The 24,297-nt window shown below is 49.8% G+C and overlaps 1 protein-coding gene across 3 annotated transcripts in view; it reads left to right on the forward strand.

The window, feature by feature from the left end:
* Positions 1-24,297, forward strand: part of Daam (disheveled-associated activator of morphogenesis-like protein) — a 79,079-nt gene that overhangs the window by 19,736 nt on the left and 35,046 nt on the right. Inside the window, exon 1 of one of the 3 annotated variants that reach the window (XM_076316292.1) lies at positions 19,103-19,999. The exons of the other annotated variants lie outside the window; for them this stretch is intronic. Coding sequence (XP_076172407.1) covers positions 19,961-19,999 — 39 coding nt within the window. The 5' untranslated portion in view covers positions 19,103-19,960. Of the gene's footprint in view, positions 1-19,102; positions 20,000-24,297 lie in introns of those variants that run through there. 3 annotated transcript variants of the gene reach the window in all.

Consider the following 24,297-nt stretch of genomic DNA (forward strand, 5'->3'; position numbering starts at 1 on the left):
GTGCTCGTTTTCGATCCGGTGTACATTTTTGTTCACGTAGAACGCGACACGTTCGCAACGCGGATAACGAAACGTTGACGCGATAAAATACAAAACAGGGTCGTCTCCGGCATTCGTAACGAGCCCGATCCACTCCGGAAGGAGTCGAGTCACCGATGGATAACCAACGAATGTCATCGGGGCTTCGCGATGCTGTCACGCCCGGCAAATACCGCAAGTCGGACGCAATACGTCGCGCGATGCGTCAGTTTCGGTGCGTCTCGCTGCACTGCAAAGAGATCATCTCGCGTCGATGATTCCTCCTCGGTTGGAAACGAGCGATGCCGCCCGAAATAACGTCACGCGTCTCTCGTGTCCAACGCGAATCGCCGGGCCCGCTTCTTTACGTAACGCGGAAACCAGGAAGCCGATGGACGCTGCGTCGCGTTAATTAACGGCCCTCGATCTTCCGCTCGGGCTCCTCCGTAAAACGCAACGCGAGATATCGCGAGCAACGCGATCGAATTCGATCCGGGAAACGACCAAGAGAAACGCGATCGATTCTTTTACGACGAGCGAAACGTTCCGCGCGCGTTTCCATCGGTACGATTACGAAAATCACCGTCGGAACATCGTTCATCGTTTAACCGTTTTCCGGTCACGCGTTCTCGTCGTTACGAAACGCGGTTTCGGTGCTGCAGAGATGCGGGCGTTGCTTAACGCATTGATAACACGTTCCGTGCCGCCTGGACCGTTGCTGGGACTTTCCATTTTGGATGTTTACCGTGTAAGCTATCCGGAGGAATGTCGTCGCAAATATTTCGCGAAGAGTTCTTTCTTTCGCGGTGGTACATTCTATTTACGAGATGAAAATTAAACTCGGAGCATTGTAAGTGCTCGCGAACAATTTTTCTCTTGTTCGTCGAATAACTATTTGGGAAAAATCACGGCGAAATATCTTACGAGCGATCCACGGTGTTGAAGAAATGTCCCCTCTGTATTAAACTAGGTTACGCGAGATACGTGCTCGGCAATTTCCATTCCGATCCAATTATTCTTTAGGTAAAAAGCAAAAATGTTGAGGGAACCGTCGGTTCACGGGCCAGTTGTTCGACTGCCCCTCGAACAAGCGACCGAGTTTTATTTCCAGAGGGGGAGGAACGTCACGGTGGCGATCAAATTGAATTAAAAATTGAGACAGTCGAGTGCAATCGATGGTCCGGTGTCGCGGTTAACCTTACGCAACCTTCCATTGGAATCTCGTTTCCCGATGAATGTCAATTGGTTCGGCCGATCGGATCCGTCGAGCACACTTCCTTCGATCGTTTGCGCAACGAGACGCGAGGCGTCGTCGGTTCGTCTCTTTTTTTCCCGACATGTCGATCGACGTTTACGCGTGTCACCGTTACAAATCCGTGATGGCGTCGCTTTCTACGACGTCGCGCTCGATGATCGAGCGGGCGTCCCCGTCCACCGCTCGGTCTATCAGGGACGCGTTCTTGTTTCGTAGAATCGACGCGAAAAGTACAAGTCGGTGGCCGTCTAAACCACTTTCTCACCTCCGCGCAGCCAAGGTTAGGCGGAACGGATATTTAACGCGCTCGGTGGTTCGCTTTTTCCGCGGCAGGATCGATCCGGTCGCGCCGAAACTGGTTCTCGTTAACGGGTCGTGTAATTTCCCAAAGAACCTCGGAAATTGGAGAAAGGTTCGTTACAGTTTCCGATACGATCGCGAGATTAGATCCTTCCGCGGATCAACGTTTCGAGGTTACCGGTTGGCCTGGAAACGATCCTCGAACGTTATCAACGGAAAAGGAACTCGTCGAGTAAACGACGGCGCGTACTTCGAAACGAGCGAACACCGTTCAAGTTCGGTTCGTTCTCGTCGAGATCATTTTCTTATCGACGGCGCTCGTATCTCGTAATCGATAGACTTTAATAATCGTTCGCTGCGTGTACAGCTCTTGAATCGACGCACCGATCGATTTTAACCCGTGTCGCTGTCATTTTTCGATCACAGCCCCTCGTGCCGTTTCTTTTCTTCGACAAATGCATCATCGATGGTTTCGATCGCGTTCGTTCGTTTCTTCGTTATTTGTACTCGGGAGAAGTTACTCGCGAACAAACGAATCGAATCGAGTCGTCGATGAATCGTAGAGACTCGATTCTGGAAAATCGTCTTTAAATCTCCGAAGAACAGGTGTCGGGGAAACCCTCGCGGTAGACGGTTTGCGAATACTCGAACATCGAGAGATCGGAGCAGGGCGAGTTGCGCGCTGTTCGTTGAGTTACAATTAAGCGGGGCGCGATGCTCGAAACACGGAAGCGATTCTTTCCGATATAAATTGTCGGCTTACGTGCCGCGATAACGACCAGCTACTAACGAACCGTAAGCCTTGTGTAGCTTTTCAAACGGGCGAACCGCCGTTTCTCGCCGGGGACTTTGGTAACGGTACACTTGCTTCTAATCTGCTGACCCGCGGCCTGTCGTCGTAAATATCGCGGCGGACCGCTGTTACGGCACGATCTTGGTTTTAACTTTTCATTGTTTCGTTGGAGAAACGAAATGCGTAAGCGATAGATACCATCGTGCCGCGAATCGAATTCGAAACGATCGGTTACAACGAAGTTTCGAGAGCGCGAGCTTCTGGATGATTAGGAAGACTCGGACTGGGTAGTCTTGTCTCCAGTCTTGGAACCATTTCGGTCGAGATTTCTAACGTAGAAACGCATCGATCGTTGGCTCTCGGAGTACAGCGAAGGAAGAGTTAACCGAGAGATTGGGTAGGTAGAACAAAGACCCAACTCTGGTAGTCTCCAGTCGGTCGGAGTTCAGTGCAGCAACGAAAGAGCTAACCAAGTCACTAGGTAGATTCAACGTAGACCTAACTCTGGTAGTATCGTCTCCAGTTGGTTCCGGAACGATTAAAGTTGAAATTTGTAAAGTAACTATTGTTCGTTGCTCTTCCTCGGTTGGACGGATCAGAATGAAATATACTCGAGGAAGAGCTAACCGAGCGATTAGGTACGCTAAACGTAGACTTAATTCTACTCGGTTCCCGAACGATTCGAGTTGAAATTTCTAACGCGTTCATTGTTCATTGTTCTCCTCGGGAGTTGGACGTAGGGTGAGCTAACCGAGTCATCGTCTCGTCTCGCCGTGGTACCGTAAAACGATTTTTTTCTTCTCACGTAGACGCGAAGAAATGGCGCGAACCGTCGATGAAAAATGCGTTGTCGCAAAAAATGTTGGCGCGAGTAATAAGCGATCGCCTTAACGATCGGCCTCGAGTAGCCATCTCCTCTCTCCGGTGGGTAGAGACGAGGGGGGGCCCGTGGGTCGTCGCTTCTCTCGAATCGTGTCGGCAGGCCCCGGAATGCGTTCACAATTTTTCAGCTGTCAGAACGCGGAACAGGCCCCCGAATTTTGGCGCGTTCCTTTTTGGTTTTTTGTTTTTCTTTTTCATTTTTTCTTCACGTGGCGTTATTCATCGACGATCTTATCGTACCGATCGAGAACGATCGGATTTATCGGCTACGAGCGCGGTCCGTCTTTCGTTAACCGTCTATACGTTGTCATCGTATATCAAACCGGTACCACCGCGCTTCGATGTTTTCGAGCGCTCGAGCTTCCGTGGAATGCAAACACGCCGCTCCGTATCGCGAGGATCGGAAGTGTCCACGGTGACGAAGAAAGTTGTCACGGTTTACGAGAGCCGGCGAGAACCATCTCCAAGCTCACGGATCGAGACAGAATCCCTCCGAGTTTCGAACGTAAAAATATCCCGACTCGGTCAACTCACCGGAAAGGAACTCTCGCGTCGACGAGAAACACGGGTTTATCGGTAACGCGATCCTTCGTTATTGTCGACGTTCGTCGAACCGATTCGTGCTTCGGAACTTCGGGACGATCCGGTCTCGGTTCAAATGTGGTGCTTCGTAACGGAAACGTCCGGAACGAAGAAAGATCTCTCGCGAACTTGCGAAGCTAGCTGGAATCTTTCGAATCGTGGAAACATCGGTGGAAGTTTCGTAAATCGATGTAAAAATATTCCGAGTCGGTCGAGTGGTCAAGGAAAAACGTCTTCCTCGGCAGAAAAGAACAAGTGGAGGTCGTACCGACGAAAAACACGGATTCGCGAGCTTTCTCGAACGACCTATTCGAAATGCAAATGCGTTGGGTGTTGCGCGACGTAACCGGGTTTTCTACGAATGTCCCTCCGCTCTTGCTCCCCCCGTCTCTCCTAAAATCGCGAATGCGAAATAACCGAGGGAAAGACGGTCGCTGGCTGGTCGCATCGCGAAAAAGTAAACGGGACGAGAGGGGGAGAGGGGGCACAGCTCGCGGAGCGTGCGAGGAATAACGAATGCTTGAACTCGTGCCAAGATCTTCCTCCTCGCGGATCGTCGTCGTCGAGGGGGACTCCGAGGAAGCGGACAGAAAATCCCATGATCGTCCGATAGATTCTTCGCGGATGGAAAAATCATCCGTGCCTCGTTACGGAAATCGTTCTTCCAGTATCTTCGATTTGGACGACCACGGAGAGAGTACGGATCCAAATAATTATAATTTCTAAAATTTCCGCACGACGTGGAAAAATAAATCGAGTCTCGCGCGTAAAGAGCGAGGGAGGTCGGCACGAACGTAGTGGAGAAGTAACGGGTGTTTCTATTGTACCGTAGTCAGATATGCCTTGTACGTGGTATTACAATAGGTAGACCTGTACTTCTCCCTCGCGTCTTACGCACGGGATTCGGTTGATTTTTCCGGCCACTTTGACCGCACTAACGGTACAATCGAGCAATGCTACGCAAAACTCGATCGACGATTCGTACGCGAACGTCGAGACGATTGATTCCTCGTGTTTCGGACACGGACTCCTCGCTGCGATAAAAATGGAAAAATGTCTGGTGTAAACGTAGAAACCCAGCCAATTCGTAGCGTGTCGAAGCTTCGCGATAGAAGACACGAGGGGCTTGAACATCGACGCGATTCTAATCCACTGGAATAGAAGGGGCGTCAACGATCGTGGGTATAGGATGACGGTGAGGATAACGATCCGAGAGCCCGGTTCGAGTTCGTCTGTCGCGTAAAAGTCGGAGGGGACGGATTTTCGACGCTTTTCTTCGCGATCGCTATCGGTGCTCGGCCAAGATCCGAAAACAGGGGTTTCCGTTAATCCTCCGTATACCGATTACGCTCGAGCGTCGTGTAAACAAAGCAGCCGAGAGAAACTATTCACCGCTGCTCGGGGAAGCACAGGGGGTTCCAGCTGCTCCGATTCGCTCGATCCGACAGGAGCTCGGACGTACTGGCAGCGATCCAGTAACCAGGGGAAGAGATGTAATCGTACACCGCGGTGCCTGCCGGCCCTTGTCGTTCGAGTTCCTTTAATTAAATCATCGGCGTTACGTGGCTCGAATCGCGCGACGCGGAGGGAGAAGTACACGGTGATCGATCCGCGAATCACCGAAGGGGTCACCGCGTGTCTCGCGTTAAGATCAATCGGCGTCTTCGTGAGGGGGACGGGTTGGATTTCACGAAGGTATCGTTCCGTTTCCTTCGTGTTTACCCTATGGACTCGTCCATCCCCCCCACTTACTCCTCGATGGGTTTCTCTATCGCGAGAGTCGTGCTATTATTGATTTCGTCCGGGCCCAAGGGTTTCGGGCTCCACCCACGGCGGACACGTGTGCGCCGCGAACGTACCGCGTGACTCATTGGGAAAGATTCGCCGTTGCGAATTAAGAACGCGGTTTCGAGCCGGGGAACGAAAAAGACGAGCCGGACTCGTCGAAATCGTCGCCCTCGTAGACGAGGACGACGCGAGGGCGACGTTCCCGTTTCGCGATCAACCTACACCAGTTCCACGTAGCCACGACATGTCCGTGAACGCGCACGATCGCGTTAGATCGCGCGACCCGCGGAGAGATACGCGTTAATTTAGCAACCGGTGACTCGCGAATTCATCGTTTCCCACGAGAGCAACACGCGACTCCGCCGCGGAACAAATCGAGGAACACGCGACGATCTAGCCGACGAACCCGCCCCGCCCGAACATCGGCTTATCTGGATCGTATGTACAGGGTGTATCGCAACACGCGAGACCCACTTCGATCCGGGGCACGAAAATCGCGCAAAAAGTACGCGCCGTGGAAACAGGGGCACCGCGAGGAAGAAATTAACGCTTCGGGCGATAACTCGAATCTCTTCCCGAACGATACGTATTTTTCTTCGAGGGATACGGAAATTTTCTTTCAAGACCGTGCATCGGATCCTCGACGCGATCGTTTAAATTACACGCGCGTTCATCGTTCATTCGGCCGGTTACGAGCGTCGCGCTTACTTATCTAAATTACATTTGCCACGTTACAATTTCATCCGGGCAAACGTTACTTCCCGGTCGCGCGGATCCTTTCGAAACTTTCGGCGATAATTCACACGTCCGATAAACTCGGTTTATCGATTACCAGTTCATGAATCAGTCGGCGCGCGAGTTTCGTTCCGCTATCACCGTACCGATGTCACCTGTTAAATACTTGCCGGGTGAACTCGATCGTAATTATTCCTACCCGCGTGGAAAATGTACGCGTCGTGTAAACAAATAAATGAATAATCGTTTCTGGTTGGAAAGTCGTACGAGCACGTACGACGGGTAACCGGGCGCGAGTTCCACATAGACGAGAGTCGGCCGACTCGCGATTTTATTTATCGTTCGCGGGAACACTCGCACGAATGCGGGGAACTCGTGGCACGGAGGGTTCTTATCGGCGTTACCGCGGCTCTAATCTCGCGTTGCAACCTATCATCGGTTGTGTTGCACTTGGCTAGGAAAACACCGCTTTCCAGGCTCGGTGGTTCTCTTTGCGGGACCTCGCGCGTGAAATCTCCATCGTCGAAACGACGCGTACCACTGGCGGGGGGGAATGCAACAAAGAGGCAGGGAAAAATTCACCGGGATAGGCGGTTTATCGACAAAAATCCCGGCCCACTGACCCACTGGGGCAGATAACAGGCGACCGGGTACCGGTCGCTGAAAACGGACCACTCCTATTCCGCGTCTCGTTTCCGCTCGCCGGGATACGATTAGTCCATTCACGCGCGTTCGCCACTTTCTTCGAACCGAAGCTGGATATCTGGTCCAGATTCGTTAACATCGCGCACCCGTGTCGCGGAACCGCTTGTCCGGTGATTCGTCACGGTAATCGTCGAGAAGGCAATACGTTACCGGTGTAACCACCACGGAAACCTATCGCGTCCCCGTGTTCCGATTTCTTTCGAGGTTGACGCTATAGTCGGGCCAGCGTTCGTCCGTTCCTCGGGCCCGATACCCCCACCATCGCATCTCCAACGGACTCTCGTAACACTTTACCGGGGGGCAGATAATTAATCACCGAAAGTAACCAACCGATTTCGACGACTCGCCGGCCACGCGAGAGGAGAATATTTTAACTAGGAACGGTTCGATTACGAAAAACTTTGAAGGAGAATTTTCTACTTTTCCAATCGAGATCTACCCGTATCGCGATAGGACCTCGATTATCAGATTAAGTGGAATCCGAGTACGAAAGTACAGAGAATGAGAAAAGCCTTTGATCTTGAATTTTATGAATGTCTAGAGAAACGAGACGTCGAAGGAAAATTTAAAAGATTGCGCGCACTCGTAAGTGAAAAATTAACAAAATTTAAACAGATTGCTGTACTTGTTTTTACCCATTTCTAAGTTAGTAAGTTATACGTTGTAACGTTTCTTACAGTACTCGACAAAGTTTTCTTCGACGTTAGTTCTCAATATATCCAACGCGATCGGTCGAGTTCGCGCAGAAGGTCTCGAACGTGCGAGTAATCGCGTTTTTCCAGATAGAAGTCGAGTACGTTTAACTTCGCGCGTGCAATTTCCAACTTGGAATCGTCTTTATATACGCGTCTCGGTGACCCGGGAGCAACCGATTCCTCGGTATTGAAAATCGATCGACGTCATCGGGCTCGAATCCGGTTCGCGAGTCATTGCTATAACCGTGCACAGATGTATCGTAGATTTTTCCAGTACCCGCTCGCGCGCAGAAAACGTACGACGCTTTACGTGCCGTGAAATCGCAATTAACTCGCCTCCGGAGACGCGGGGATCGTGCGTCGCGTAAACAATGGCTGCGAAGCAACGACGGGCACGTAGATCCTCGTAGATCGACCTTTCGGCACGCCCGTCGAATCGAGAATGCGGTGTCCCATCTTGTATCGGAACCGGGCACCGTTAACGGCGGAGGCGCCCGCTAAATTTATTCTAAAACGCAACCACCACGGGGTCAGTGTGCCACGATTTTTGTCGAGCAACAGGTGTAGCTGTAACCTGCGTAGCGCGAGCAACGCCGCGATTTCTCGAGAGACGAGATCGAACGATCGACGGGAGCCACGAAAGATCTTTCCACGGAATCGGTGACTCTCAACGGGGACACGAAATTTGAATAAATTTGTAAAACGGTCTCGAGAGCCCGTTTCGAGACGAAACGCAACGATACCTGCTGGCCCACCAATTTCCCGTAATGTATGCAAAATCGAGGCTATACCAACGATCCTATCGGAGTAAAATACAACCGAGCCCTCTGAGTAAGATCTCTGACGACCATCTTGTTCGTACCGCGCTCGTCGGACTCGTTATCGCGATCTCTTCCGACTATTACGCCGCTCGAAACCAATTCGGAGATTCCGCAGAGGACTCGCTGATTTGGACTTTACGCGTACGGGACCACCTAAGTGTGCGGAATTTTTTTCACGACGAGGCCGCGTTTCTTTCGTCGCGATTGGTACCACTTCGGAGGATCCTCGAGGTGACGTTCGATCTCCTCGCGCGTAGATTTTTCATTCGAGTCTTCGAGAACGTCCTCTACGTTCTCGCGCACGAACGTCGTTACCTCGGAGATTCTTCGAGATCTTATCGTACCTTATGGAAGAATTTTGGTTCTCCCACTGGTCACGTGAGACTTTGGATCGTCGAGTTAGGTGGTCCACTTTGTACATCCTCACCGTCGTAGATCCTAATCTTTCCCTCTCGATACCGATCTTCCAACCGTCGACCCGGTCGTTGAGGATTCTACAAATTAAACGCACCGAGAACCATCGATTTGCTCGAGCCCGGGGCGTAAACAAATTTCGTTATCCGAATTCCTCGATCGGACGTTCTTCGTCGAATCGAGCGAGGATTTGTATCTCGGCCAATAACTGTCGTAAGAGAGTAAATTCACGGTTCGTTTACTTTCTATCGTCGGGCCTAACGATTCACGGGAAGGACATAGTTAACGCGTTGCTCATCGCCGAGTTCGGAGCGTTCCGGGACCGGGTGAAACGGAAATAGTTCCAGTTTTGAATCTCGATCTGTACCCACGGCTGGCGAAAAGTTCGAGGACGTATAAGACGTGCGTTCAACGCGTTGTAACCTCAAAGATCCCGACCCGAATATCTCGTACACGGTGTTCGCGTTTGTGTACGTTTCCAGCACCGTTCTCGCATATTATAGTCGTTTGCTTCCGAGTTCCCGGCCGCAATCTACGCGTCAATAGTTTATGACCGGTGTCCTCGAGCGTTCTTGAACCGTGGTCGTGTGTAAAGTACGCCTCCGTGCTCGTTCTTCGTTCGTGAAATCGATACCGTATATCGGTCAGCAGTCTCGACGTGGAAAAACCGACGCGTTCGAACGGTACACCGAAAATTGTTTCGTCGAGTTTGGAACCAACGTCACCGACGAGTTCGTATTCCTTCGTTGCGAATTTCTCGTTCGATAACCGTTCACCGTGCAACGTTTGCCACCGTAAAGTCCGTTAACGGTAGCTCGTTCCGAAAAATGACGGGTCGGTTCGACGCGCGTAAATCCGCGATATCTTATCCGCGAAGCATCGTGTCGGACAAAAGGTCCGGGACGTGCAGAAAATGTCTTAACAGGCGGGAAAAGCCTCGAAGGTGGCGGCCCGGAGACACCGTGTCCGCAGAATCAGCACAAACGAGAGTGGAATAACGAAACAGCGTCTGAATGAGCCTACGCGGCGGTCTGCACGCCCACGTTCGACACAACAGGGTCTCTCAATCCGTCGTAAACGCTCGACGACGACGCGTTTCGTTATCGGGGCTCCGCGATTTCTTTCCTTACTATCCTCTTATTCCTCGAACGATCTCGAACCATTGCCTCGATCTTTCCTATCTTTGTCGCGCGAACAGGTACACCGTTATCCGTACGAATAGAATTAGGGACGAGGTATCGTCTCTGCAACGTAGATTCTACAGACTCGCGAGACTTTTCTTATCGAGTCTTCGCTCGCACTTGCAGTGGTTTTAGACGACTCGTAACGCTATCGGGATCGATGTGCCTCGTCTTCGCCACGCGAACAGGTACACCGTTCTTCGACCAGAATTGGAAACAATATTTTGCCAACCGTTGGTGTCTTCGCGTTACAGATCCCACGGTATCGACGACACCCAACGAAGCCATCCTGCGAAGTGTCGCGACGCTCGGCAAACTTTCCGCTTAAACGGCGTAATAATGCAGCACACTCGAGCGTGTGTGCCGCCTCGCGCGTTCTAAAAGCCAAAAGTCCGAGAGAGAAAGAGACGGGGAGAGGGAAAGGGAGATCCAAGTTAACGGGTCTTTCTCAGTAGGTCGATACGTGCAGTAGTTGACACCGATTAGGACCTCGAAATACGCATGTATCGGCAACGGTGCGTGTACGATCGAGTCGTGTGTCGAGACCACGCCGGGTCCGTACGGACCCGAAATCGAAGATTCCGATTTTTTTCACGCGACACTTTCTCGCGCGTTTCGTCCCGAGGAACGTTACTTGGCACGATCTTCGGCCGTTAAGTTTCGCGTTACGTGCCAACGTTTCACAGCTCTGGAAACTTCCGAGCGCAATTCGGAACCCTTCTCCTACTATAAATAAATTCCAAACGCTGTCCGAGAGTAATCGAGATTTCTCGGGCAAGAAAGCAGCGCGCACCGTTGCTTTCGAAAATCGAACGTTACGCCAGACCGCTCGAAAAATCGTCTTATCCGGTCTCGGTAGTCTTCCGTCCGCGCGAAGTGCACCACTTAAAGCAGCACGGTGCACAGCGTTGCTCGCGCGTACGAGATTACGCTCCGGGATCGCTTGGCGCGCGTTTTCCAGTGGGTGGTCCATCGTATCAAGGGGGAGGGGAAACGCGAACGCGTACCGTGAGTTTACGAGACGCGCGATTATCGCGGCCCTGCCACTCGAAACGCGCTTTTACGGCCCCTTTTATGACGAACCTTTACGGATTAAAACCGATGAACCCGATTCGTGTACGTCCCTACGGAAGCCACCACGCGACACCTTCCGCGCGTTAACGATCGCTCGGGAAAACCGACAACGATCGCTCGGAGAATTATCGGTAACCAATGGCTTCTTCAATCGGTTGCGAGCACAAAGATACGCCACGTATTCACGCGTTTCGAGCGTCCATCAATTTTTATCGAAGCGAAGATCGCGATCGTTGGAGAAACGATCGGTAATCATCGGCAATTATCTGTTGCATTGAAATTGAATCGAACGTATCGATTCAAACAGCGCTCGAAAGTCTGGACCGTCTTTCGATTTTTACAGAAACGAATCAGAGGAAAAGGATTAATTTGTTTCGAAGCTCGAAGGGTTCTCCAAAACCTTTCAGCGGCGATGTAAATCCACGGATAGTCCTAACGGCTCAGGACCGTGAAAGGAACACGGTAAACAACTCGGAGGAAATAAACGTGTTCTCGAAAAGATAGTGTATCCAGATAACCCCGTCGCTAACGACCTTGCAGTCGATGCGACGTAAAACTCGCTCAAGAAGAAGAAAAAGAATCGAATCGACCTATTCCCAAGAAATACCACGCGCGCGACTCGATTCTTACGACTCGAAATCTGTTTACACCCGAGCGAAGTGTATCCACGAGACGATTCGATGTTTTCAACGAGCACCTCGATTACCCTATACTTTTACAACTCTACGAATTTCCAATTTAGGTAATTTGTGGAATTTTTCACTTCTTCGTTCAACGTCACTCGCGTGGACACGTTGGGTAACGGTGTCCATTTCTCGTTAAATTTCTTTCTCTCGAACGATCAGTTTCATTTCGAAACTCGGTGCAAAAATGTGCGCTTTCGTTCGCATTGTACTCGTTACGTATTCATAAATTCCGAGTCAACGTCGAATTATCCCACAAAGTGATCTCGATCGTTACCAGTGCGTTCAGAATTCAACGATTCGGTGTATTATGTACTCGGTTCGCGCACGAGTGTGGGATAATTCCGAGAAAACGGATGGTTTCTCCTCGTTTACACGCGGCTGACGATGGTTCATTGCACCGAGATCATTGTACCGCGCGGTTACTCTCGATTTCGCTATTTTTCTGTTTACATTCGCGCATCGTTCGTTGCATTGTTAGCGGTAGAGGTTGTTGTCTTCCGCGACATCCGGCGGAGCGTGCGAACGTTTACGCGGCGGTGATGATCGACGCCGATCGAGGAACGATTATCGCCACGCGTCCGTGCGAAATGATTTCTGTTCGACTCGATCGTAACGCAATTACCGGTGCGGTTCGCGTATCGATCGGCCATCTATAATTTCTACTCCGGTGGAGGTCGATGTGCACGCGGCGATACAGTTGATCGAGGTTGTTCCTATTTGTTGGCCGTTGAATCGCTGTTAAAAGAAATATTACGCGCGAAGGAATCTCCCGACGACCGTAACAACGCTTCGAAGACGGGAAAGTTCCTCTTGAACGATCCCCCACCTTGTAACGTTAAAATACGGCCGCTTACGTCCGTCGTTGAAAAATGCGCGCCCATTTTCATTACTCGTAATGTAACGTTCGACAGGGACCCGCGCGGCTTTCGTTTCGACGTATCAATATTCATGGGAACGCGAGAGAGTTAATGCGATTCGTCTGGTTAATTTAATTAAACCATACTCGCGTCGTAAACAACCTCCCGACTAATTCCAATTTCCGAAACGGGACGCTCTCAGCCGCCTAGTATAATTTCTCCCGGGCTCGCGTTCAATTTCCGTCCTTCGACGGGATTTCTCCGAATATCTGGCCGTGTTTCGGCTCTCGACGTCGTCTCGACAAAATTTCATAACGCTACCGACACTTTTAGGTGATCTTTTAACGCAGAACGCGGAACGAAATAATTTGCCAACTTTTTACTCGGACAGTATCCATGATAGATTTTCTCTTCGAATTTCTATACTCGTTTGTACGTAGTTTAAGGTGAGGTGTGTTTCCTTTCCACAGGGAAATATTCGTTTTTAAAGGAGAGACGATACTAGAAGTGCCTCTGTAATAAAAATACACGCGCTCCCGGCGTCCTGTTCTGGTACGTTCGATTAAGTGCGGTTATATTTGTGCAACACCCCGAAATTAGACTCGTGACCTCTATACTCTTGAATATTTCCTCGAATCGAGTTGTTTTTTCCTCGAATAAATTACCTCGTACGATCCTTCGTGCAAATGTATTCGTCTATTAGCATTATCGAGGGTGCGGTTGTACCTTCGAACGGTGTTGCATCGATCAGAAACGCAGAAATAGCACAGCTTTGCGTTTCGAGCGTGTAAATACGCAACGTGCGCCTTCACCGACATTTCCATAAGATTGGAACGCCTTATCTTATCTTTTACCGAAAATTCAAAGCACACTCTTTGATCCTACGTTGCGAAATATCGCGGAGTACGCTGAATCGCAAGTCACTCGACGTTCGATGTCGTTAAAAATTTACACGTGAAACAACCACGGAGAAAAATAACAGAAAAGAATCGATCGACATGTTGCATTTCGATTGTCAGAATTTCAGAAATTTCTTCATTTTCGATCTTAACGATTCGAGTAACGTTTCATCGAGCCTCGTTTCGATCGAGTAACCATCCGGTTGTTTCGTTTCCCGCGATTTCCTCGATTTTTCCGATCGTGGAACCCGAGAACACCTATTCAAGGTCTACGATTGAAAGAAACGTGTAATCGCGTTGCGAAAATAAATCCGGTTACCGTGGCGTTGATTTCGGTTCCCGCGATTCCCTCGATTTTTTCCAAAGTTCGATCGGACGATTTAGAAAGGTGTTTTTACCCGTAGGTAAAACTGCAATTAGAAAAGAATGCGCGTTTGCGAACGTCGAGAGTGGAAGAGGCCCCGTTCGCGTAACCGACGGCATGCACTTCTTCGCCGAGTTCCCGGCCTTTTTCGTCTCCATGGGAGAGCGGATCGGAGCGGAGCGGAGTCGCGCGAGCCGAGGGGCTTAATGGCGTTGGCTCTGATCGATCGGGCCTCGACTCGTTCGGCCGTGTTATCGTAGGAATGCGCGTAAAGGTGTGCGGGCCGGTACGACGTTACCGGCATTACCGGTGAAAACGAGCCGGAGAAACCTTCCGCTCTTCCACGTTCAATCTGCCCGCGTTTCCGCGAGCAATTGCGTTCTCCTAGTCGGTTACAAGGCCGACGATCCCCGGTTTACCAACGCGAATCTCGACGACGGTGATCATTTTTACGGAGGAAAGGAATTGCCCTTGAGGAATCGCCGTTGCAACGGTCGACGGAACACGTAAATCGACCGGAGTCGTTTTAACGAACTACCTTAATACCCGACACGAGTTCCCGGCCGACATTGGCCGATTCGAGACGGTACGTGGGTGCCTTTAACCGACCACCTTTAATTGGAATAAACGCGTTCCGTTCTCCTACCGTGGAATAATTTCAAAACGACCGCGAACAGAGCCTAGCACAGAGGCATCCGTTTACGAGACGATGACACTTGGCGAACAATATCGCCTCGCGAGCTTGGATTCACCGACTCGATGCGTTCGAGGAGGATGCTCGAGGCGTTTCCCATTTCGGGAGAATTTTCCGCGTGTCTGGTTTAACGTCGTTCCTATTTCGAGAAACCAACAATCGACGCAAATATTGTGGAAGAGTCGAACAAGGATACGGGTCCAATTCCATCGACGACGAAGAAGGAACAGCGGAGGACAGGGGTCCGGCGGTGCGGGCATACGAGCAAGAACAAACTCGAAGAAGTAAACCGCGTCGAACGGTTTCTAAATGGCGCCCGTTAAAAACCGTATACGAAAGTACCGGTTCGCTTGCGCAGGTCATCGCGCCCGAAGGACACGAAGGGTCCGTTCAAGGTATTCCTACGGTGGTTGCGTTACGAAAACGTTCACCGTGAGAAATACACATCGAGGAACCCTTCAAAAGAAGCTGACAGATTCATCGAAATTAATTCCTTGGAAAAAGTATACGATGTCGATTGACGCGATGTCACATTTGGCTCGTAAAACGGACCCACGGAGCACGATTCGGTATTGAACGGTACAGGGGTTAAATTTACCCCCGATTTTACGACGAGGAATCGCGCAATCCTCGAGCCCGTGATCCCACTGGTCACGGAACTGGCTCGATTGAAACATCGCCGGGAACTCGAGGACCACCGCAACGAAGAATGTCTTCAAGGCCGGCGATCCAGCGCGACAGCAACGACGACGACGACGACGACGACTAGGAGGCCCCCTCCACCCCCGTCGAGAGGGGGGAAAAAAATATCCTGACGCTCGTGCGTCTCGTTTTGCCGCTGAAAAACCAGTCGTCCACCGGCGAGAAGAGACAAGAGAGCGCATTCCATTGCAAGGTTGCTGCTCGCCGGGCAAACAAGGACGATTCCTTTCCATCGATGTTTCACCGTTCCCTAATTCGACCCCGGGTCGTACGACCGGTAGAGTTGTCTCCAACCGGCAAAAACGATCCGAGAGCTCTCTCCACCGATGAAAACTGAAGTCTAACCGCTTCTGTACTTGCCCTCGACGATTCCATTACGAGAAGGTTCTTACGAGTCTATCGGTCGATACCAGGAGCAGGTAACTTTTCTTCCTTCTGGTCAACGAGGAGGTGATAAGTTTCTAGAGCCCGATTACGTATTCTCTAATTCATCCGGGACTGTTAACTTAATTGTATCGAACTCGAGAAGCAACGACGACCCGGGAGTAAAGTTCCTTGCAACTCTCCCGCGTCCTCGATCATTCAAATTTCACGAGCGACCCAATTATCTCGAGTGGAAACCTCTCGATGGTGGTAGATATATTTTTAGATCGTGATCCCTGGTCGCGGTATCTAGGGTCTCCCGTAGCCATTTTCGAAGATTTCGATATAAAAAATTCTCCCGGTGGTAGAGAAGATATTAAGCGGAGTCGAAGCTGTAAGAAGTCCCCCTGATAGATGTGGGTGTCAAGTTGGGTCGAAGCTTGGAATCTAGGGTGTACCCATTTCCGATGATTTCGGTGTAAGAAGTCCCCTGGTATATTACCAAGCGGAAACTTTTAATCTTCGGGGATTAAAGGCGCACTGTTCGAGATATTCAAGAGTACACGGTGTCTCTCTTCCTTGAATTCGATCGTGGAACGAAATTGTTCCGTTTTGAAAAGGGCAGGGTCCCTCGGGAAACGTTTCTCGTGGTAAATCTCGCGTGCACGTGGTGCTCGTGCACGTGCTAGCGCGAGCGCATTCTGCGAGCTGGTTTTTATTCCCGTTCGGCCCGGTGCCCGTTTAAGCGCAACGCGCGCACGCAATCGCTCCTTAAACGCCCGTACGAAAATGCTCGCGCGCGGAAGAGAAGCCGAGATTCCAAGGGAAAACGCGCGGAATTTATTCGCGCTAGTTCTCTACGCAACGAAACACCGCGACACGCGTTGTTCCCCTTTTTTTGCGTTTTTCGCACGACGTCGCTTTTGCCACGAGTTCTCCCTATTCGGACCACTTGTTCTCCGTTTTCGAATCGAGAGTACGACTTTCGACAGCGCTCCCCTCCGTTTCCACCTATTTTCATCACGGTGTTGAACAACCACCAGCGAAAATTCCCAATTTCGGGAACAGCATGGTATTTCGGTAGGAAAATTCTGTATTTTTTATTTCTTTTCTTCCTCCACGAGGGAACAAGTGGGCTCGAACGAAAAGTAATCGTACTTCGTGGAACGTAGCACAATCGTGTATTACTTTTCTCGAAGGAATTTTTTTAACGAAAAATTTCAACAAGGAAAATTCCTTGGGACGAATTCGATAGGAAAAACTTGGTGAAAATTCAGCTAAGTGAAAATTTCAAAATCCTCTTAAGTCATCAGTGTGTTGGGTTCAAAGTTTCCACTGTTGGCTTTTCGAAATTTACCGCCACCTCTTACGTATAATACCCTCGACACTCGTTTAAGAAGATACGATACAAAGAGATCGATGTTTTGCCCTCTCGAAATTATTTCACCGGTGTGGTTCGCATTTCGTCGTTCGTTTTCAACGTTCCGAGGTTCCTGTCGTAAATTTTCGCGAGACGCGCTCGTATTCTCGCCAAGTTTGCGCCGCGTTCGCGCTCCTCTCGTCTTTTGTCTCGCGCGGATTCTCGGGAACGGACCCGTTTCGAAATTACGAATTCCCCCCGCGTTGCGGCTTTCTTCTCGCGCGGATTCTCGAGGCGCGCGGCCGGCTGGCCCGATTTCGCCTCGCGGCGCGTCGGATTTATCGCCGAAATGTGGCCAGATACATCGATGCACGAAAGCGAAAGAGTTAACAGTTGCAAACGGTTGTATTTCACCTGGAGCGCATCTCGAGAGCGGTCTCTATTTCTTCGTACGGTTACGCGCCAACGCCTGTTTAATTCACGGTTAATATTTAGGCGGATACGTTTAACGACTCGTAAATATTTCACCTCGAATACGCCCCGGCTCCGTTTCTCGTTTACGTTTGCGCCGCGCCGATGAAATTACATATTCGCTTGCATCGATATCGTATAAATGTTCACTCTTCGGGCAAAAACTCGAAAAGTCTCGACTCGGGTAAAAATTTGGGTCCCGACCGACTTAATCTCGCGAAACGACCGTTTGTTTTTCGTTCGTCGACTCTCGATCGTTTGGAAGCTCTTTGCGAGCAAATACACCGCGAGTTCGTTAAATCTGCCCGATACGAAGATCGATCGAGAGAGTTCGGCTCTTTAAACTCGGTTTTTAACCGGCTGCTTTTCCTTTTACTCGGTTGGAAATTGATATTCCACGGGATTCGATAAATTTCTTGTCCTTGGAATTCTATTTACCGCGGCATGCCTCGTAAGCACGAAAAAGACGAGGTGTTTTGCAGGATGATTTACCTTTCACGTTGTACAAACTCCGATAAAGATTCGTTCGGCGATCCGACGAGTGTTCTTCGATCGTTTCGAACGATTCGTCGCGATACGACCAGCGTTTAATCCTTCTCGCCATCCGTCACCGATTAAAAACCGGGACTTTCACCCGATCGTGATCGATGCTCATTTTTATGCCACTCGCGTACTTTTACCGATCGATTGAAAATGGGATAATAAGCGCGGCGCGAAGTTTACAACGATGGCTCGCTACCGTGGCATTAGACAAATGGCCCTTCGCGAACTTGCAAGAATCGTGCAAGAATATACGTACAGGTTTTTTGCCATCAACTTTCTCAGAAACGTTCGCATCCGCGACTACCGTTCGCTGTATTTGCGAACGATGTTGCCACCTTGCTTCTTCACCCTGTATTGCAAAACGTGACCAATCGGGAACCCGTTAAAAAAAAAAAAAATTCTTCGCAGGAATATTTATTGCCACATTTTTTAAATACTCCGGTAGCTTTGCACGCTCGTCCGGTTGTCGAACGATAATCGATTCGCGAACCGATCGAAAAATAATCTCTCTTTAAATTCGAAAGAAAAAACAAAAAAAAAAAGAAGGAAAGAAACAGAGGGTTAGATTTAAAAATATATACGAGCCTGTTGGAGAACGATCTTGAACACTCGGAGCCGGTACAGGTCGAGAAGACGAGCCGTGGTATTCGACGTAAAATATTACTCAATTTAGAAAGGTGTAACGCTGTGTGCGTGGAGAATCTCATCCATCATTTCGTAGAAAATTGACGATAAACCATTATCCATAATAAATTCGATGGGAGATCTACGGGGTTACCGACTCCACCTTGACAAATTGCGCTTGGATATTAATTTTATCTCGGTTACAGGGGTTAACCCCGTTCGCAACCGATATAAATAAATAAATATATCCGAAACTCGTTTGCTCCCGCTAATGTTGTTGCTCGGGCGCGTTAAACGGCGCAACGATGCTCGTCGGATGGACGCGCGAAGATTAAGGTATCCGTGTTGAACAGTCCCCCGAGTACAAGTAGGCCCCCCTTCCTACCAGGGGCCCGCCGGGAGGCCTCTGTGTGCACCTGTGCAGGTTGAGAGGTGTTGTGTTTTCACCTGGCAGTTCAACCTACAATCGCGAGCAAGAAGGTTCCGCAGCCGCGATCCTCTCGCGTTCCACGATCGACGCGAGACCTCGCGATCAAGAACGTCGACTGGAACCTCGTATCGCGGGTTATTTATCCCTGACCACTCGTACGGGGAAAACGAATGGCGGAAAGAATTTTCCACGCCGAGAAAGAACGACGTTCGAGGGTCCCTCGGCCGAGAATGACGCCGCAACCAGTGAATTGATATTACCTTGGATCCGTAAACGAAGTCGTCCGACCGATCGTCCGAGGAAAACGTAATCGATGGAAACGATGACGGAGCTATCCAAGAAAGAAGCAACGACTCCGGTCCAGAGCATCCGTCGTGTAAACCTCGTGGATTAATCGACTCGATCGAAACGGCAGGCTTCGTCGAAGACGGGTACTCGTAAAAGGTCTCGCGATTTCTCTGGGCATCGCGAACGAAATCGAAGTCTCGGTGATATTACACGCTCGAGAGACAGAGAGACGGTGGCTCGAGAAACAATTTTCCATCGTTCGGTCGTCGTTCGTTCGGTTCCGTGACGCAGGATATGAGTAACTCGCCAGTGCTTGTGGGAAAACCTCGTTCCGGCCGCGAGGAATAATATTTATCGGGTACTCGAGGAGCCCGGTGACTCGCGTAACAGGTGACGATTCCCGAGATTATATTTTCGAAAAGAATCGAGCATCAGGATGGACACCGTACTGGAGAAGATGGGGAAGCTGAATCTGGTAACGTTTGCACGATTAAACAGTTACACGCGTTTCCCTTCGTTGTTACGCGAGCGTCATTAACGGCCGGGTTTAACGAGCGCTATCGCGATCGTGACGGAAAAGGAAAAAATACCGGCGCGCATTGTGCAAACGCGTAACGAATGCACGGGCGCCACGTGCGTGCGATGCAATCGTTTAGAGAGACCGTAATTTTCAAGGGGTACCGTTTTTAAGTTCAATATCGCGATAGGTCGCGCGATAACGCGCTCTCGCGTCAAGCTACGGTTACGAGGAACGTCCGAGATGCTAGTAATCCTATTCGAGTATCGATTACACGGTGAATTTCTTTTCCGAGGTTTACGCAATTTTAAATGATCCCGTGTTCAATTTCTCGTGTAGGAGAAATCGCAAACGAGTGTTTCGATCGGTCGCGAATTTTCAAGAAGGTTCCAACGTTCGCGGACCACTACTCGTGGGCGTGACCGAGCACATTATACGATCGAATACCAATTAAATTTCCAGAGTTCCATAACAAGGTCGATTCCCCGCATTTCGAGTAACCGACATTTCTCCAATACACTGTCTCTCTCGTAATCTCTCGTCTCTCTCGTAATCAATCGAGACCGATTATTATACCCGTTCGCCCCAGGGAGGGCAAGCTTTTATATTATTATACGTTCTACGATCGATCGTTAGCCATTAAGATGGAAACTCGTCGCTCGACACTCGTATCGCCGAAAGAAATCTCACTTTTTCATTTTTCCTTAAATCCAAGGTATCTGGTAAAATTTTCTCGATTGCTCGGCCGCAAGATAGTTGCGCTCGTTCCAAGATCTCCGAGCATGTGTCGCTTCCGTTTACGAGCAGATGCACTCGCCGTTTCCGTTCGACGTACTCGCACGTTTAACAACGATCGCGTTTCAGCTCGATCAATAAGATAATTTCAACGGTGAAAACGACACGGTACCGTCGTACGAATCACTCGTGTGATTTTTCCGCGAATGAAAACCATACACGAGTGATCCTAAAAGCAACGCGCGTACGATGTTGCGCGTTCTTTTCTTTTCTTTTTTTTCACGCACGTTCTGGCCTAGACGGAACTCGGTTAGATGCGTTTAGCGATTACCTCGTTACGATCGACTGGTTCGAACTCGGCTCGATCGTTTTTTACCACGATCGCCAGCGGCCTGCTCGAGCCTAAAGCTTGGCAAACGCTCGGTGGTTCCTGGAGCGACCGGTCGGCCGCCTCCGGCACCGGCTAAATTGCCATGAATTACCCTGCCGAAGAAATTATGCGTACGACGCAATGTTGTCGTCGGCTGTAATTTTTCTCGGACGCGTTTCGAAAGCGATCCCACCTTAATGAGCCAAGGGAGACCTGGAAAGGGTTTGAAAAGTCCCGTGATCGCGGATCCCTCCGCGCACCGGTTACTCGGATCGCGTGTTTAAGGAATATCGACGAGTTTTAATCGTTTTTCGAACCGGTGATTTACCCGTTTCGTTTCTTTCGTCTTCTCTCTTCTTTTTCGTCGCGTGGGGGAATCGAAACAGAGAAGAAAAATCCTCCCGAGTACGAACTACGCGAAGTGTTTGGAGAAGGACAAAAGAGAACGTCGGAAGCGACTGTATAAGAAATATAAGTGCAAAGTTTAGAAAAATCCGTTAGCGGTTGAACCTACGAGCTTGTAAAATTTCCTGAAAATCGGTGACAGTCGTTTCAAACGTTGAAAGTTTCGCGATAAGTTTCACCGACGACGAAAACGTCGCGGTACGTCATCGTCCGTTTTCTCGTTCCACGACTTCCCGTTCGAAAGACTCGGTCTCTTCCTGCTTTTCCGTTTCGCTCGGTACGTATAGCTCGCGCAAGAAGTTTAATATTATACATTCGTCTAATTGCAGACAACGAAGTCTCCCTGGATACCTCTAATCCCGCCCAATTAAGATAATAAGTCCCTTCGACGTCGTTTTCCGCGAGCGGTTGAACTTGGATTCGTTTGCGTCTACCCAGGAGACCTTTCTGTCCCGTTACACCGGTTATCGTCGACGCACAAGAACGGCTCTCCATCTTAATTAACTTTGCGCGCGAAGTTTGGCTAATTACTCGTAATTGGGGTGGTCGATGCCGGCCATAGTCCGTTGCATTTTTCTCTTCTTTTTCTTTTCTTTTCCCGAGATCGAGCAGCGGCGCTCGAGGATTTGCATGCACGGAACAACGAAGAAAGCGGCAACACTTTCGTCAAGGTACATTCCCCATCGCGCGCATCCGCGACTAATTAGTTACACGGGGGAAGATGAGAAAACACGAGGAATCTCGACCGATTCGAACGGTTCCTCGTTCGAATCGCTGACCACGTCGCGCATCGATTCGCATCCTGCGCGCGCTCCAGTGCAAACTACCATCCACCAGGCCGTTGCACGTTTGAACTCTCGACGAGCACCGTGAACCCTCGAGACGAACCTCGACCGTGCTCGAGTCCGTTGACTTTGGGAATAATCGAGTGGTCCGGCTCGCTCGAGTTTCGCGAGGGACCGTCCACGACCGATTTACACACCTCCTTTTGTGCTCGAGCCTGTCCAATTGACCCAATTAGGGCCCCGTGCTCCTTCTGCAAGTCCTCGAGTAAAGCTTTTAAATGTATCGTTCTGCTTTCCTATTGGATGTACTTTTGTTTTCTTTTAAGTGCTGCACGAGTCTCGTCTGCGTTCGAATCTTCTCGATCGACTCGCTCGACACTGATGTTCTTCTTGAAAATAATTTTTAAATAGTTTGTTTCATTTTTCTACCAGAGGGACTGGGTTCACGTTCTTCCGAAAGAAAGATGTATTTTGGCGAATTTGTCGATGTTACATAGATTGTAAGAGTTTCAACGATGGTAAGAAAGAATGTGTCTTATCTGGGTTAAGCGAGCACACTCGAACAGTTGGCCTTGTCGAGTTAGTTTCGCGCGATTTCGTCGCTTAGGCTCCCTGACTACCCGCTGGGAGTTTCTTCGATCGGTTTTTGTTTAAAGTGATTCGTAGGATCGATGATCTTCGATGACGTATCTGTATCGTGCTTCGTGGTCCACTCGTGCTCACGGTTTTGCACATTCGTTCCTTTCTTAAACGTATTCTCGACAGTTGGGTAAGACGGTAAGCAATAAGCGAGGGGAACGAAGAAGCACGGATAACGCGCGGAAAGGTTGGAAAATTGATAAAGTTGACTCGACGAGTTTGCAAATGGTTCACTTACGACGTACTTAAAAATATAAATAGAATAAGATAAGGAGTTGTTGCGGTAACAAAAGTTGTCGACGCTATTGCGTATACCCGTTACGGGTTCGTTGTCGAGATATCGTGTTTCGTGGAGAGGCATCGCAAAGGTTGGGTTTTTCATACAGGTCCCGGGTATAATTTATTTCCTCGTCGACGAGTTTTAATAAAAATACAGTGTTCTCGTCTACGTACACGTAAGTAATGCTCAAAGAGTTTAGGAATAATCACGAGATAGCGAGATTCTCGTGTTTCGCGAGGAGGGAAAAGTTCAGCTTCTCTCGGGGTCGGGCAGCAGGTGCGATTAAATTGCACTAGGTGTACAATTCGTTTTCACGTCGCGTACAGTTTGAATAAAAATACACCGTTCTGTATACGCGCGCGGTACTTTGAGAATGTAAAAATAATCGTGAGAATCCAGTGCCGGTTTACTCCGAAAGCGAACGGTAGAAAGTTCCATTGAATTCTTTCGCGGGTTCGACGTATTTATCGCTAAATTTTCAAGTCTATCGCGTTTACGGTCAAAATTCACACAGGAGGCGACAGACGTTGAAAGTGTTCCCAGCTGTGTACAGATGTGGCGGTAATCGAGCACGGTGAAACGCGCTTGTAACAATGGCCGATGAAAAATTGCTGAATTATCGGTGTCCCTCTTTTTGTTCCGGTCTCGAGTACGGTGTCTCCTTCTCTCCGGGCTGCCACTCTCACCGAAGGTATTCGTCGAGTGAAACTTTTTTCGGCGGCCCTTCTTTCGTCGATGTCTCGTTCCAAATCCGGATCGATATCGCGAGAAACGTTTCACGTGGTGGAACGATAGACTTTTCTCGTACAAACTCTCCGTTTCGTTCGCGACGGCAACGTCGAAACGGCCACGGGGAAGAATTTCGTCCCGAAGATTCGATCGATTTTCGTCTCGATCCTCGAAGCAGAGTCGAGCGCAACGGCCGCGCGAATCGTGATTTCAACGCGATGGCCGTGAAACGGTACTTATCGATGCACCTCCAACCTTTATTTGTTCGAAAGGAGTCGTTCTCCTCGAAATCGTCGAGTTGTTCGCTCCGAAC

The sequence above is a fragment of the Ptiloglossa arizonensis genome, chromosome 7 (assembly GCF_051014685.1).
Source record: "Ptiloglossa arizonensis isolate GNS036 chromosome 7, iyPtiAriz1_principal, whole genome shotgun sequence".
Taxonomy (NCBI): Eukaryota; Metazoa; Arthropoda; class Insecta; order Hymenoptera; family Colletidae; genus Ptiloglossa; species Ptiloglossa arizonensis.